At 39.6% G+C, this 15,034-nt stretch overlaps 1 protein-coding gene across 1 annotated transcript; it reads right to left on the bottom strand.

Moving 5' to 3' along the window:
• Nucleotides 1-8,339: 8,339 nt before the first annotated feature.
• On the bottom strand, nucleotides 8,340-10,948 carry LOC100969871 (olfactory receptor 1L3). The gene has a single exon (XM_003833135.5). It carries the CDS (start codon nucleotides 10,928-10,930, stop codon nucleotides 9,959-9,961), a length of 972 nt encoding a protein of 323 aa, XP_003833183.2. The 5' UTR covers nucleotides 10,931-10,948; the 3' UTR covers nucleotides 8,340-9,958.
• Between the last annotated feature and the right edge of the window lie 4,086 nt (nucleotides 10,949-15,034).

The raw sequence follows: 15,034 nt of genomic DNA on the forward strand, positions 1-15,034 counted from the left end.
TTCTTGGATTCAGACTACAAAGCTCATCCATTGCACCTTCCCTGGGCCTCTTGGATGGTGGTGTGTGATTCATCAGGGACCTGGCTGCCGCTTGCCGCTGAGCCTGGAGTTGGAGATGTGGAGAGGTGGGACCAAGATGGTGGCCTCTCCAAACTTCCACTCCTACTTTGGACACTCATCAAGCTGCTTTCTGGGAACCTGACTCCCACTCTGCAATGACAGCAGTGACAATGGCACTGGCACCTGCCTCCATCATAGTGGGGGCTTGGCTGAGGGTGAGCAAGAGAGTGAGCGCAGGGAGGGGAGAGTCAAGGGGATGGGGGAGGAAACGAGGGGAGGTGGGGAGGAAAGAGGTGAGGGAAGGAGAGCGGATGGGGAGGAGGGAAAGGGGGGGAAGTAAGGGAGTGGGTGGGCGCACCAGAGAAGAGGCTGAGGGAAGGAGCCCAGTGGCTGAGGTGTGGTGGGGGCACCCGCCAGGGCTAGGGTCTGAGTGTGGGCCTATTGCTGTTTTTGATTTAAAGTCTGTTTTATCTAATAGAAATATAGCTACACGTACTTGCTTTTGGTTTCCAATTGCATGAACTATCTTTTCCCACTCTTTTACTTTCAGTCTATGTGTGTCTTTATGGGTAAAGTGAGTTTCTCGTTAGCAGCGTATAGCTGGATCTTGATTTTATTTTATTCATTATGCCGATCTTTGTCTTTTAAGTGGAACATTTATTTACATTCAAGATTATTATTGATATGTGAGGCTTTGTTTCTGTCATATTATTAATTTTTACAAATCGTTTTATAATTTTTTTCTTTTTTTTCTCTTTTTATCTTTACGGTTTTAACAAATTATGTCATGTTGCCATTTGATTCCTTTCTCCTCCTCCTTTGTGTGATTATTTTATAAGAATTGTTAGTTTTATTTTTCCATGTGTTTTCATCATAATGAATACTGACCTTTCATTTCCATGTTTAAGACTCCTCTGAACATTTCCTGCATAGCCAGTCTAGAGGTGACAAATTTATTCAGCATTTGATTGTCTGAGAAAGACTTCATTTCTCCTTCATTTATGAAGCTTTTTCTGGTAGAATATAAAATTCTTGGCTGACAGATTTTTTTTCTTTCTAGTGCTTTGAAAATGCCATCCCATTCTCTTCTGACCTATAAGGTTTCTGCTGAAAAGTCTGCTGTTAATCTGATGAGGTTTCCTTTATAGATGACTAGCTGCTTTTCTCTTGCTAATTTTAAAATTCTTTCATTTACTTTGACTTTAGACATTCTGAATAATACATGTTATGTTGAAGTCTTTTTGCAATGTTTTTTCCTGGGGATAGCTGGGCCTCCTATATCTGGATATCAGACTCTCTTGCTAGGCTTGGGAAATTTTCATCAGCTATTTCCTCAAATAGATTTTCTAAACTTTTTGATCACTCTTCCCCCTTGGAATACCAATAATTCATAGGTTTGCTCATCTTATGTAGTCCCAGGTGTCTAGAAGGCTTTGCTCCTTCTTTCTTATTCTTTTTCTTTACTTTTGTCTAACTGTATTATTTCAAAAGACTTGTCTTCTATTTCTGAGATTCTTCCTTCTGCTTTCTAGTCTATTATTGAAGTTTTCAAATGTATGTTTTATTTCCTTCAATGATTTTTTTTTGAGACAGTATTGCTCTGTTGCCCAGGCTGTAGTGCAGTGGTGTGAACATAGCTCACTGCAGCCTTGAACTCTTGGGCTCAAGTGATCCTCCAGCCTCAGCCTCCCAAGTAACTGGGACTACAGGCATGCACCACTATGCCTGGGTGATTTTTGTATTTTTTTTTTTTTTGTAGGGGTGGGATCTTGTTATGTTGCCCAGGCTGGACTTGAACTCATGACCTCAAGTGATCCTCCTACCTTGGCCTTCCCAAATGCTGGGATTCTAGGCATGAGCCACTGTACTCCACAGTGAATGAATTTTTCATTCCAGAATTTCTGCTTTTTTTTCCCTAAAGATATCTATCTCCTTGGTAATTTTTTAGTCATATCCTAAGTTGATTTTTGGACTTCTTTATATTAGTTTTTAGATTTCTCTTGCATCTCATTGAGCTCCTTTAAAAATCAATATTTTGAATCTTTTACTTGACATTTTGAGGAATTTTTTTTATTGGGATCTGTTGCAGGACAGTTGTGGTCCTTTGGTGGTGTTATATTTCCCCAATTTTTCATGTTTTTTGTGTCCTTTTGATATCTGAGCATCTGGTGAAGCAGTTGCTGGTTCCAATTTTTTTTTGAAATTGCTTTGGTAGGGGAATTTCTTTCCTGAAGATATGTGTATGTTGTTGGTTGAGTAGGATACTTTGGCTAGGATTATGGGTGCCTGCAATAGTGTGATCTTTGCATGAACTCTTTAGCAGTACACAGAGTCAGTGGTATCCGTGATTTCCTCAGTGGCTTAGGGTACAGTTATTAGCTGAGGTTGTGGCAAGATTTTGCTGGGGACTTGGACACTGACTGAGCCAGTCTCCAGGTCCCTGTGGTGGCAGCAGTGGGTTTAATGTGCCTATTTTTAAGCCCAGAGCAACTTACAGTGACTTTGGTGTTAAAGTGTCCTGGAGGGCTGGTTCTTGGGCCCCAAGTGGCTTGACTAGAAGCTAGTAGTGGGATTGGTAGGCCAGGTGTGTGGGTGGGTTCTCATATCCTGTGGCAGCTGGTGTAATGTGGGTGATGGCAGTATCAGTGGTGGAGCAAACCACAGGGACCCGAGTGGTCCATATTGGTGTTCTTGATAGCTGTGATGGGTTGAGCAGGCTAGTCCCCAGTCCCAGAGCCACTGTAGCAGGGTGATGGGTATTACCCTTAGTGTGCTTAGGAGAGCTTTGCCTCCCCTGTCTCTCTCCCAGCTGAGTGGCAGCTGCAGCTGTATTGCCTTGAACTTGGGCCAAGTGTGGGGCACAGCTCAGTGTTAAACTCTCGAAATGAAGCTAGCTGTCAGTTTGTGACCAGAGAGGGGAGGACCCCCTAAGGCAAGCAGTATGGGCAAGAAACTATGGGGAATGGGGTCTGCTCAAGTCTTAGTCTCACAGCAGCCTGTAGCAGGGTAGTGAATATTGTCCTATATATGTGTAGGACAGCTTGGTTTCCTTGTCCCTTTTTGACTGGGTGCTGGCTGCAGCCATGGCAACTCAAACTTGGCCCAAGGGTGAGGCAAATCCCAGGATTAAACTCTTAAAATGGTGTCAGTTGTGGGCTTATTACCAGAGAGCGTGGATCCCCTCTCAGGTGAGCACCATGGGCAAGAAGCTGTGGGAAATGTGGTCTGCTCATATCTCAATCTCAACAGCATTCCACAGCAGAGTGGTAGGGATCCTCCCAGGGGTGCATGGGAGCACCCAGTCTCTCCTATCTCTCCTTGAAGCAGCACAGTGGCAGCAGCTAAGTATGTAGATCGCCAGTATCTGGGCTCTCTAAATGGCACCTGGCTGAGGCTGGTCTAGGCTTGGATGCCTGTGAGATTCCATGTGGGTTCCCTTTCTGGAATGACATCTCTGTGCAATCTTTAGGCAGCTCTGTATGTCAGGCCCAAGGTCTAGAGGGTCAAAGGTTTCTCCCAAAGTCCAGAGAAACCTGGGAGTTTCTCTCTTACTGTTTCCCCATATCTAGGAGCCTCTCTCAGCTCTCAGTCAGTCCCTCACTAGGCAAGGTGTCCCGAACCTTCTCTTTACTTATTTTGGGTGCTTCTTGTATTTTCTCTGGTGAATCCTAGCATTCTCTTCTAGATGGTCTGTTTGAAATGTACCTACTTTCTATTCTGGTTCCTCTCCCTGGAGGAGGAACATACTACCTTCATCTAGTCAGCCTTCTTAATCCCTTTCTTGTCTAAACTGTTCTATTTTCCATTAAATTCATACTCTGGATGAAGCAACTTTAGTTCATCTTCTTAGGATGTTCAAATCAGGTCTTCCATCTTATCACATTAGGTATTATGAAAGGAACAGGTAAGAGAGTGACAGCATCGACAACAACATTGACTAAATGCTTACTATGAACCAGGCACTGGTCTAAGCATTTTATACACATAAAACATTTAATCTTCACAGTAATTCTCGAATGTTGAAACCATTTTATGGATAAAAAACAATGTAACATTTCTGTTACATTAGGATTAGAGACAAGTGTATTCTTGGGGCAAACAGGAAATGGGTTAAACAATACCATATTGCTCACTGAAAATTTTCTAAGAGAATAGATTTTAGGTACTTTTTAGTACACTAGAAAAGCTAACTATGTAAGATGATGGATATGTTCATTTGCTTGACTATAATAATAATTTCACTATGTATACATATATCAGAACATCATGTTGTACACCTTCAATATATACAATACAAAATCTCAAGAAATTTTTTGTGAAATTGATTAACCATTGTTAAATTTTCTCTAGAAAAGAAATTGTTTAAGAATGATCAAAAAAAATTAAAAATAACAACGATGGAGGACTTGCCCTAAAATATTTTTTAAAAGCTCTTAAGTTATAGCAATTAAAGGCAGGAGAATGGTGTGAACCCGGGAGGCGGAGCTTGCAGTGAGCCGAGATCGCGCCACTGCACTCCAGCCTGGGCGACAGAGCAAGATTCTGTCTTAAAAAAAAAAAAAAATGTACATATTGCTATAGTTTGAATGTGTCACACAAAGTTCATTTGTTAAAAACCTAATCCCCAATGTAACAGTATTGAGAAGTGGGAACTTTAAGAGGTGATTGGGTCATGAGGGCTCTGTCTTCATGAATGGTTCAATGCTGTTATCTCAGGAGTCAGTTAGTTACTGCAGGAGTGGGTCTCTGATAACAGGATGAGTACAATCCGCTTCCTTGCTCTCTCCCTCATGCTCTTTTGCCCTTCCACCTTATACCATGAGGTGGCACAGCAAGAGGACCTTCACCAGATGCAGGCCCCTTGACTTTGGACTTCCCAGTCCCCAGAATGGTAAGAAATAAATTTCTTTTCTTTATAAAGTACCCAGTCATGGGTATACTATTATAGCAACATAAAGCAGAATAAGACACATATCAGTGAAACAAAGAAATAAATGAGATAAATGTATATATGGGCATTTAGCATTTGAAATTAGTGATTATAAATGTTATCAGAGTAATTAGATATATAGATGAAATAGTTATTATATATCTGTCTACAAAATATTTAAAACTAAAGAATAGAATAGAACTGAAGTTAATATAGGAGGCTATTTTTTTTTTTTTAGAGGGAAAAGCTTGACAAACTTGACAACATAATAATCAATGGTTTCTATACATTGAAAGTTACCAAAATATTTGAAGGCATTATAGCAGGAAGGCAGATTCTGATTAACACAGAAGCTGTCCAACAGTTGGATAGGTTACCCCATTATGTTGTGGGTTCCCTGTCATTTGAGGCAGTCAAACAAATGCTAAGTGACCACAGAGTATGTCCAGTTTGTAGGAAGAATCAAAGTATAGAAATGGGTATATAATAAGAATGAAAATAACTTTTATAGGAAACTAATCGTTAAGTTTAAGGTGAGATTTTGGGGATATCCAGGAACTTAGGGCTGATTGAAACAGAAATGGTGCCCTAGAAACCACCTAGAGATGAAAGAGAAGTTATCTTCTGGTTAAATATTTACAGTGCATGCTCTGAATCTGAAAATCAAGAGTGATTGCTCCTTAAATCTGGATCTGAGCATATGGAAAGATATAGAATTTCTTGGATGGGAAGATTTAATATCATGAAAATGTCAGTTTTATCCAAACCAATGTACAAATTATATACATTTTCAATCAGAACCCCAATAGGTTTTTGGAAAACATATACAGCAATTAAAACAATTTCCATGTACAACTTTGCCATATATTTATGTAGTTATATGCCTATATGTACAGCATGAGAGTGGTTGAGGCAATCTATTGTCTGTCTGTCTGTCTGTCTATCATCTATCTATCTATCTATCTATCATCCATCTATCCATCCATCTATTTAAACTATCTTACCTTACAGCTAAGGACACAATTCAAGCCTAATTCATGTTTGACACCACATGTGAACATAGTTGATAAAAAGGTAAAAGAAAGACTTTAGCACTTTTGAGAATTTCACATGAAGAAATAAATGTGTGAGAATTGTCAATAACTTTTTTGAAAAGTAGGATTCAAAGAAGGAAGAGTTACCTTAGTATATATTTTTAAAAACTATGACCATCAAACATTATGATTTGACACAAATAGAGATGATTGGGTTAGTGAAACAGAATCAAAAGTTCAGAAATAGATTTGAACATATATTGGGATTTACTATATACTATATATTTATGTGGAGGATTTTAAATTCAGTGTTTAACCACTTCTTGATGGCAAATGGTGACATCTCTACTGGGTCATCACTAGAGAGTATGAGGAGTAATGAAAGCCAGTTGCCAATCCAAAGCAAGCCCTAGTGATCATCCATGGTGACAAATGGATGGAAAAAGGGCGGATGTTAGCAACAGATTCTAGTATAGAACCAAAGTAGACCACACTAAAAAAACCCTGCTCTATATTAGGGACATCAGGAGTAAGCTGCCTAAGTCCTGAGAGTTTAAAGAAAGAGCATGGAGGGAGCAATGACAGCCAGGAGGGGTATGAAATGAATAAATGGGGCTAAATTATAACAGAAGTCATGGAGAAATTATTGAATTGGGATAAGAGAAACTCAGAATTGGGCCTCAATTGGGCAAAGCAAAAAGTGAAAAAAAACTATACAAATTAAGCTATAGAATGATCTATAAACTTATACAAAAAAGATAACTTGCACATGCATCTTTATAGCAGCACATTGATTTATTTCCACTCATTGAGTTTATATCCACTCACTGAGTGGATAAGAACTTGTGGTGTATATATACACACACACATATATATATATATATGATGTTATATATATATGATGTTATATATATGTTGTTATATATAAAGGATATATATGCATTGGATATGAGTGGATAAAGTATTATATATGATATATATTATATAATATAGTGTTATATATAATATATAATATATAATATAGTGTTATATATAATATATATTATATAATATAGTGTAATATATAATATAATATAATATAATATAATGTGATATATATGTACATATGGTGGACTACTACTCAGACATAATGCTTTATCCACTCATATCCAATGAGTGGATAAAGAACTTGTGATATATATATATCACATCATATATATAATCACATCACATACATATATATAACATCATATATATATATATATATAAAATGATGGAATACTACTCAGCCACAAAAAGGAACAAATTAATGGCATTCACAGTAACCTGGATGGAACTGAAGACTATTATGTTAAGTGAGTAACTCAGGAATGGAAAACCAAACATCTTATGTTCTCCCTCATAAGTGGGGGCTAAGCTATGAGGATACAAAGTCATAAGAATGATATAATGGACTTTGGGAACTTGGGGGAAAGGATGGGGGGGGGTAAGGGATAAAAGACTATAATTTGGGTTTAGTGTATACTGCTTGGGTGATGGGTGCACCAAAATCTCACAAATCACCACTAAATAACTTACTCACGTAACCAAATACCACCTGTTCCTCAAAAACCTATGGAAATAAAAAATTTTAAAAAGTTATGCTATAGAATGAAAGTATGCCCAAGTCTTGAGGCCTGTGGTGACTGTGAAAATTCACTTGTTATATGTACCAGTGCTCCTTGCTCCCATGCCCATTGTAGACATACTCAATCTTCATCGTTCTTCATTCAGCCCAGTGGTAGGCACATAAGTTTTCTCATTAGCAATGCAGGAGTCCGCAGTTGGCACGGAAGTTAAAATTAATTTTGCAATACATGTAATAAAGGGATGAAATAGAACAGTATATCCTTATTTTGATTCTGCCTTACCCTTGGTTAGGGATTAACAAGGGCAAAAACAAAGGTATTTAAAGACTCTTTTAAAAAAGTTTTACTTTATTTTTTGATTGACAAATAATAACTGTATATATTTGTGGAGTACAGTGTGATGTTTTGATACATGTGTACATTGTGGAATCATCAAATCAGGCTAACATATCCATCACTTCAAATACATGTTGTTTCTTTGTGGTGAGAACATTTAAACTCCATTCTTCTAGCTAGTTAGGAATATACAATACATTATTATTAACTGTAGTCACCTGCTGTGTAATAGATCCCCAGAACCTTATTCTATCATTTTACACTTTAAGATAATCCATCTGCTCATTGTCTGAAATACCATGAGAGATTAATTTGTTTGACTTCGACATTTCCATCTGCTAAAATACAAATACTAGGAAAGAAAGAGAAACTCATTAAATAGCTGCATTTAAAAAAATATTGTGGCAAATAATTCATCTGACTGCTTTCCTAAGTCATGTAATTTATTCCCCAACTATATTGAGAGCCTCCTTTGTATCAGGCACTCTGACCCAAGAAACCCTTGCTAGTAGTTTATATTTATTGATATTTTGACTCTGCCTCCAGTGACCATAGGGAACATTTCTGATTACATGGAATAAACCTTTTTTTATTCTGAGCAAAAAAACTAGACAGATAGAGGAGACAGTGGAGATTTTTTAATTCAGTGTTTTATTTAACCACCTAGAGACGCCTAGAAATATATGCATCTCTAGATGGAAGAGTGAACAGGCAAGAAGCCCCAGGAAGAATCAGGGGATGAATGCCCCTTGGGTTATAGGAAAAGAAGAAAGAGTAGAGACTCAAACTCATGTAGAGACATAGAGTTGTCTTATTAACAGTCAATCAGGCTGGGGGAAGTGGCTCACGCCTGTAATGCCAGCATTTTGGGAGGCTGAGGCGGGCAGATCACTTGAGGTCAGGAGTTCAAGACCAGCCTGGCCAACATGGTGAAACCTCATCTTCACTAAAAATACAAAAATTAGCTGGGCGTGGTGGCAGGCGCCTGTAATCACAGCTACTTGGGAGGCTGAGGGGTGAGAACTGCTTGAACCCAGGAGGCAGACATTGCACTGAGCCAAGATAGCACCACTGCGCACTCCAGCCTGGGTGACAGAGCAAGACTCTGTCTCAAAAAAAAAAAAAAAGAAAAGAAAAAGTCAATCAGATAATTGGTAGCAGTTGTTGAGAATCTATGACTCCAGAGCCCAGGACATTCAGTTCTTGTGATAATTTTAAAAAGGGACCATAAAGCTGGGCATGGTAGCTCACGCCTATAATCCCAGTGCTTTGAGAGGCTGAAGCCAGGAGGATCACTTGAGGCCAGGAGTCTGAGACCTGCCTGGGTAACATAGCAAGACCTTGTCCTACAAAAAATTAAAACAATTATCTAGGGGTGGTGGTACACACCTGTAGTACTAGCTACTTGAGCAGCTGAGGGAGGAGGATTGCTTGAGCCCAGGAGTTTGAGGTTATAGTGAGCTATGATAGTGCCACTGCACTCTAACCTGGGTGACAGGGGGGTACGACCCTGTCTCTAAAAAGGTGGAGAGGGGGACCATAGCCTGTAGTCTCATGGGCAGGTGAGACTTGCACATACATACACACATGCCTGCAAAAAATTCCTGACAGCTTTAAATAGAAGAGAGTGACTATGTGTGCATAATATCATTGCACATATTTAAATTTCTACATAGGTATATAGGAAAATTCTCTGATAATTGAATGACCAAACTTGGATGAATTTATAAAAACAAAGAAATATGAGAGGCTCCAAATAAATATGCAAAGAGTAAAGGGAATGTGATTTTCTGGAATTAAGATATATTATGAGGTGAGTCTGTGATTGGGGCATTGATACCAAGACATCCTAATTGTTCAATCATACGATGACAGAGACCACAGGGTGGAAAACCACGAGGTGAAGCTACAAATGGTGAAGATGAAGAAACGTTTTTTCAAGAAAAGAGTTGCATCAGGTGCTAACACACACACACACACACTCCTTGTAATCAGGGTCCACAGATTTTATTGGTCTTTGTAGAGAACCTACCCATTTGAGACTTAATCTTGTTTATCAATTTCTGTAAGCCCCGTTTCATGTCTTTGTTTCTTAAACTGTAGATAAATGGGTTCAACACTGATGTCAACACAGTGTAGTTGATTGTTGCTATTCGGTCCTTGACAGTATAGCTGGACAAAGGCTGCAAATAGACATAGCTAATACTTCCATAAAACAGAATCACCACAGTGAGATGGGAGCTGCAGGTGGAGAAAGCTTTGTGTTTTCCAGCTGCTGAGGGAATCTTGAGAACAGCGATGAGAATTCTTAGATAAGAGATGATGATACAGACAAATGGAGCCATCACAGAGGCCAGCCCTTCTGTCATGGCCACAATTTCATTGACAAAGGTGGAGGAGCAGGACAGTTTCAGCACAGGGTTGACATCACAAAAAAAGTGATGGATAACATTTGATGTACAAAAGGTGAGCCGATTCACCAGGAGGACATGTAGGAGAGAGTGTAAATAGGAGAAAGTGATGGGGAAGGCTAGTAGCAACACATAGCATCTGCGGTTCATAACAGTGACATAATGGAATGGGTTACAAATGGCTACACAGTGGTCGATGGCCATAGCCGCCAGGAGATAACTATCTATGTTTCCAAAAACCAGGAAGAAATACATCTGTGCCAGACATTCAGCATAGGAAATGGTCTTTTTCTCTGATAAGTTCACGAGCATCTTTGGGACTATGACTGTTGTGTAGCAAATATCAGCAAAGGACAAGATGCTTAGGAAAAAATACATAGGGTTTTGAAGTCGAGGATCAGAGTGGATAGCCAAGATGATGAGCAGGTTTCCCATCAAAGTGACCAGGTATATGATAAGAAAGAGGGCAAAGAGTGGCCTCTGGTCTTCAGACCGAGAGGAGAGTCCCAAGAGGATAAATTCAGAGAGTCCTGTTAGGTTGGACATTCCCATGGACTTGTACTCACCTAAAGATAAGCAACACTGTCAATTAATGACATAATTCTTATGTCATCTACAACATGCATCTTTCCACGTAGTGGAAACTACTCTTACACTGAGTAGTTATTAATAGAGCATTTACTCTGTTGTTTATCTTTCTTCCTGAGCATGGAGAAATCAGAACTGAAAGTGTGTTTTCACTTTTTAAAAGATCTTTGAGGTAGATACCTGTCTTAATCAGTTCAGGTTGCTATAATAAATTACCATAGCCAGGTCAGATGCGGTGGCTCATGCCTGTAATCCCAGCACTTTGGGAGGCTGAGGTGGGTGGATCACTTGAGGTTAGGAGCTCGAGATCAGGCTGGACAACATGGTGAGATCCCGTCTGTACTAAAAATACAAAAAATTAGCCGGGCCTGGTGGTGCATGCCTGTAGTCCCAGCTACTAGGGAGGCTGAGGCAAGAGAATTGCTTGAACCTGGGAGGCAGAGGTTGCAGTGAGCCAAGATTGCACCACTGCACTCCAGCCGGGGTGACAGAGCGAGACTTGGTCTCAAAAAAACAAACAAACAAATCAGAGACTAGGTGGCTTGAACAACATTTACTTTTCACAGTTCATGGGACTGGGAAGTCCAAGATCAAGTTGCCAACAGATCCAGTGTCTGCGGAGGGCTTGTTTCTTGGTTTTCAGAGGGCTGTCTTCTCCTTGTAGTCTTGCATGGCAGAAAGCAGGGGGAGGAAGCAAGCTCTTCTTATAACGGCATTAATCACATCAGGAGGGCCCCAACCCTCATGACCTAAATTACCTGTCAAATATCAATCTCCAAATACTATCACATTGGGGATTAAGTGACTTCTGGGGGGACATAAACATTTAACCCATAGCAAGATCTATAGAGAACAGATACAAGGAGAGAGAGAGAGACAGACAGACAGACAGTCAGAGAGAAAGAGATTGGGAGCAAATGGCTGATACCTTTCTCCTCCTAGTTACTCTGTGGCCGATAATTACAGGAACCACAGATAAAGACTTTGAATCAAGTTCAGGCCATCTTCTGATTAAGGATTATGAGTGGCTAAACCACATCTAGGTAACGAGATAGTTATCTCACCTAGCTTGTAATTGATGAATACCCTTTCTTTTGAGTCAAGATGTTTCCACATCATTTACAATGGAAGCAAGAAACTCACTTAGAGAACACTGAGTTGAATGTAAACAGTTATAGGGAAAAGAAACACGGGGAATGAGAGAGTGAGGGGGACAGAGTACTTTTGTGAGAAAATTCTCTCCCAAGCTTTCCTACTGTCTGGCTGATAATCCATATTCTGAGGTCAGGGGAATGTAATTCTGGAGTTGGCTAGGGTAAAGGAAGATCAGACTTTAGAGTATAAATACAGATAATCTACACTTAGGGTGAACATAAATTCGCTCTCTTATTTAATGTCCAGTAAGGACTAATTATTTCCCAGAGATCAGGTATTTCCACTTTCTCATCAGGCACTCACTAGGTTGATTTCTTACCTGGAAAGGACATTAATGTCTGGCCTTATGTATTCATTCCTCTCATTTATGCTCTGTGAAATAATTAGTCGAAAGAAGATAAATCTGTGCCAAGAAACTGCATACAAAAATGTATCTAATTGTCAAAAATCTCCCAGTGCTTCTTGAATCTGAATGCTCCCTTCCCTGGATTCTTACTGTCATTCACAAGTTGTAGATACTTATAGCCCACGTTTTCCTCATGGGAGTATATTCTGAGACTGTGCCACTAGGTCTCTGGTGTTTGCTAGGGGAGACAGTAAGAAAACAACCATTCATTAACTTTGTGCAGAATTGTCTCCAGGGATCCAGAGGAACTGCACATTTTCTCTGCTCGCCCCAGCAAGTGGCCCCACGTTCTCCTCTTGGAGCTTTCGGAGGTAGTGCAAGATCTGCTTAGCTTGATGTAGGTATCTCAGATGGACGATAATTTTCTTTTCCCAGCTCTTCCAAGCTGAGGGCTTGCCTGGAAGATGTCCCAACTAGCACTGAGAACAGAGTACCTGGCATTTACACCTGGGTCCAATTCCCCCCTTGAACCTATAAAATATCAATTTGGCCTCCTCCTTAGTGCCTCCATTTTTTCAAAGGACAACTACCCCAAGTGTACCCCAACATCATTGGTGCCTTCTTTCCAAACCCTTCCAGGATTAGATGCAGCTACTAGTTTAGTAGTGGTGACTTTATGATTCTATTTTCTAACAAAAGGTGGTGTTAAAACCTTTGAACTCAACCATAGGTCACCCTTCTTGTATTAGGCAATCTCCAAGTCTGCTGCTCATATATCTGATTCCCTTTCCTTGCTATCACTGCTAGGGAAAGCCACCAGCTTCAAATCTCTTACCCTTCTTGATTCATGTAAGCACACAGAATCCACATATCAGAGTCCCCAAATGCCCTGCCTTTTACATATTGTCCATTCCTGTCGCTTATTGATTTCTGATTACATCTTACATTTCAAGAACCGCACTGTCTTTTTCTTTTTTTCCCTCTCCTAACTGCATTAAGTTATTGTTAACTTAAAAGATTATACATTTGGAAGAGGAGGGGAGACTTTAATTTTTATGAGGTTATAGCTTACAAGGTGGCCATCAAGAGGCCGGGAAGCATGCCTTCAGCCAAAACCAGAGATAGGCACTTTGAAGGAGGAGGAGTTGAGACAGGAGCTTTTATGCTGAACAGGTTGGCTAAACACATATTCAACAGGTTACAGAAAAAGCTATGAATATTCAAGAAGACAGTCCTGACACATGTGTATTGAACCAACATGCATGTAACATATGACTCATGTTCACTTTGGGATGGAGACTTAACATTTAAATGTATTACAATTAGGGCCTATACATCAAAAGATCTTTTCAGGAAAAGAAAGCACATAAGTGCACAGTCTCTGTAAACTGGACAGAACCAGTTCATGGTCAGTGATCTTTTTATCAGGAGAAATTTAGTAAAATCAGTCTCTTGTCCAATCAAAGCTGTAGTTATGGCGGGTGGAACAAGGGCTGGGGTTCAGTTAGTCGGCATCTGTGGAGCTGAAAATTGTTGTAATATTACTTATCTTGAGGCCAAGGTTGGGTTAGCTGCTAGAGAAAGAGAAAAGCCTTGTGGCAGTTAGAACACAGTTTATCCTTTAAGTGAAGGGATGTGTGACTTAACCCTTGCCTGGCATGGCCATAGGTCCCATTTATAATTTGGTATCTTATTGCCACTAAGAGTCTGTTCTGTTCATCTTATGATATCTATTTTAACAATAATGCTGATCAGTTGTTGTGTCTTCATCATAAAAGAGAGGGTATATAGTGAAGCCTGTCTAACCTACCATCCTGACATGGCCAGGAACTTGGTTTTAAGGTTTTTCTGGAGTCCCGTTGGCTACCTGGGCATTCATTTAGTTGGTGGGATAGGGGGTGGTTAGGATTTTATTTTAAGTTTATATTATAATTGGCAAATAAAAACGGTATACACTCAAGGTATACAATTGATGATTGGATATATGCATGCATTGTGAAATGATTGTCAAAATCAAATTAATTAACACATCCATCACCACACATAGTGTGTGTGTGTTTGGTGAGGACACTTGTGATCTACTGTCTTAGTAAATTTCAAGTAAACAATATGATATTATTAACTATATTCACCATGCTTTACTTCAGATCCCCAGAACTTATTCACTTTATAACTGAAAGTGCATAACCTTTGACCAACATCTCCCCGTTTCCTCCACCCCCAGTCCCTGGCAACCACCACTGTGCTCTCTGCTTTTATAAGTTCAACTTTTTAAGATTTTACAGATAAGTGAGATTATAAGATATTTGTCTTCTGTATCTGGTTTATTGCACTTAGCATAATATCTTACAAGTTCATCCATGTTGTTGCAAATGTCAGGATTTCCTTCTTTTCATGGTTGAATAATATTACACACACACACACACACACACACACGGAATATGCAAAATTTCCTTCTCTCTCTTTCTCTTTCTCCCTTTCTCCCTTCCTTTCTTCCTCCTTTCCTCCTCTCTTTCTCTCTCTTTCTCTTTCTCTCTCTCCCTTTCCTTCCTTCCTCTCTCTCTCCT

This window comes from Pan paniscus, chromosome 11 (genome assembly GCF_029289425.2).
Source record: "Pan paniscus chromosome 11, NHGRI_mPanPan1-v2.0_pri, whole genome shotgun sequence".
Classification (NCBI taxonomy): Eukaryota; Metazoa; Chordata; class Mammalia; order Primates; family Hominidae; genus Pan; species Pan paniscus.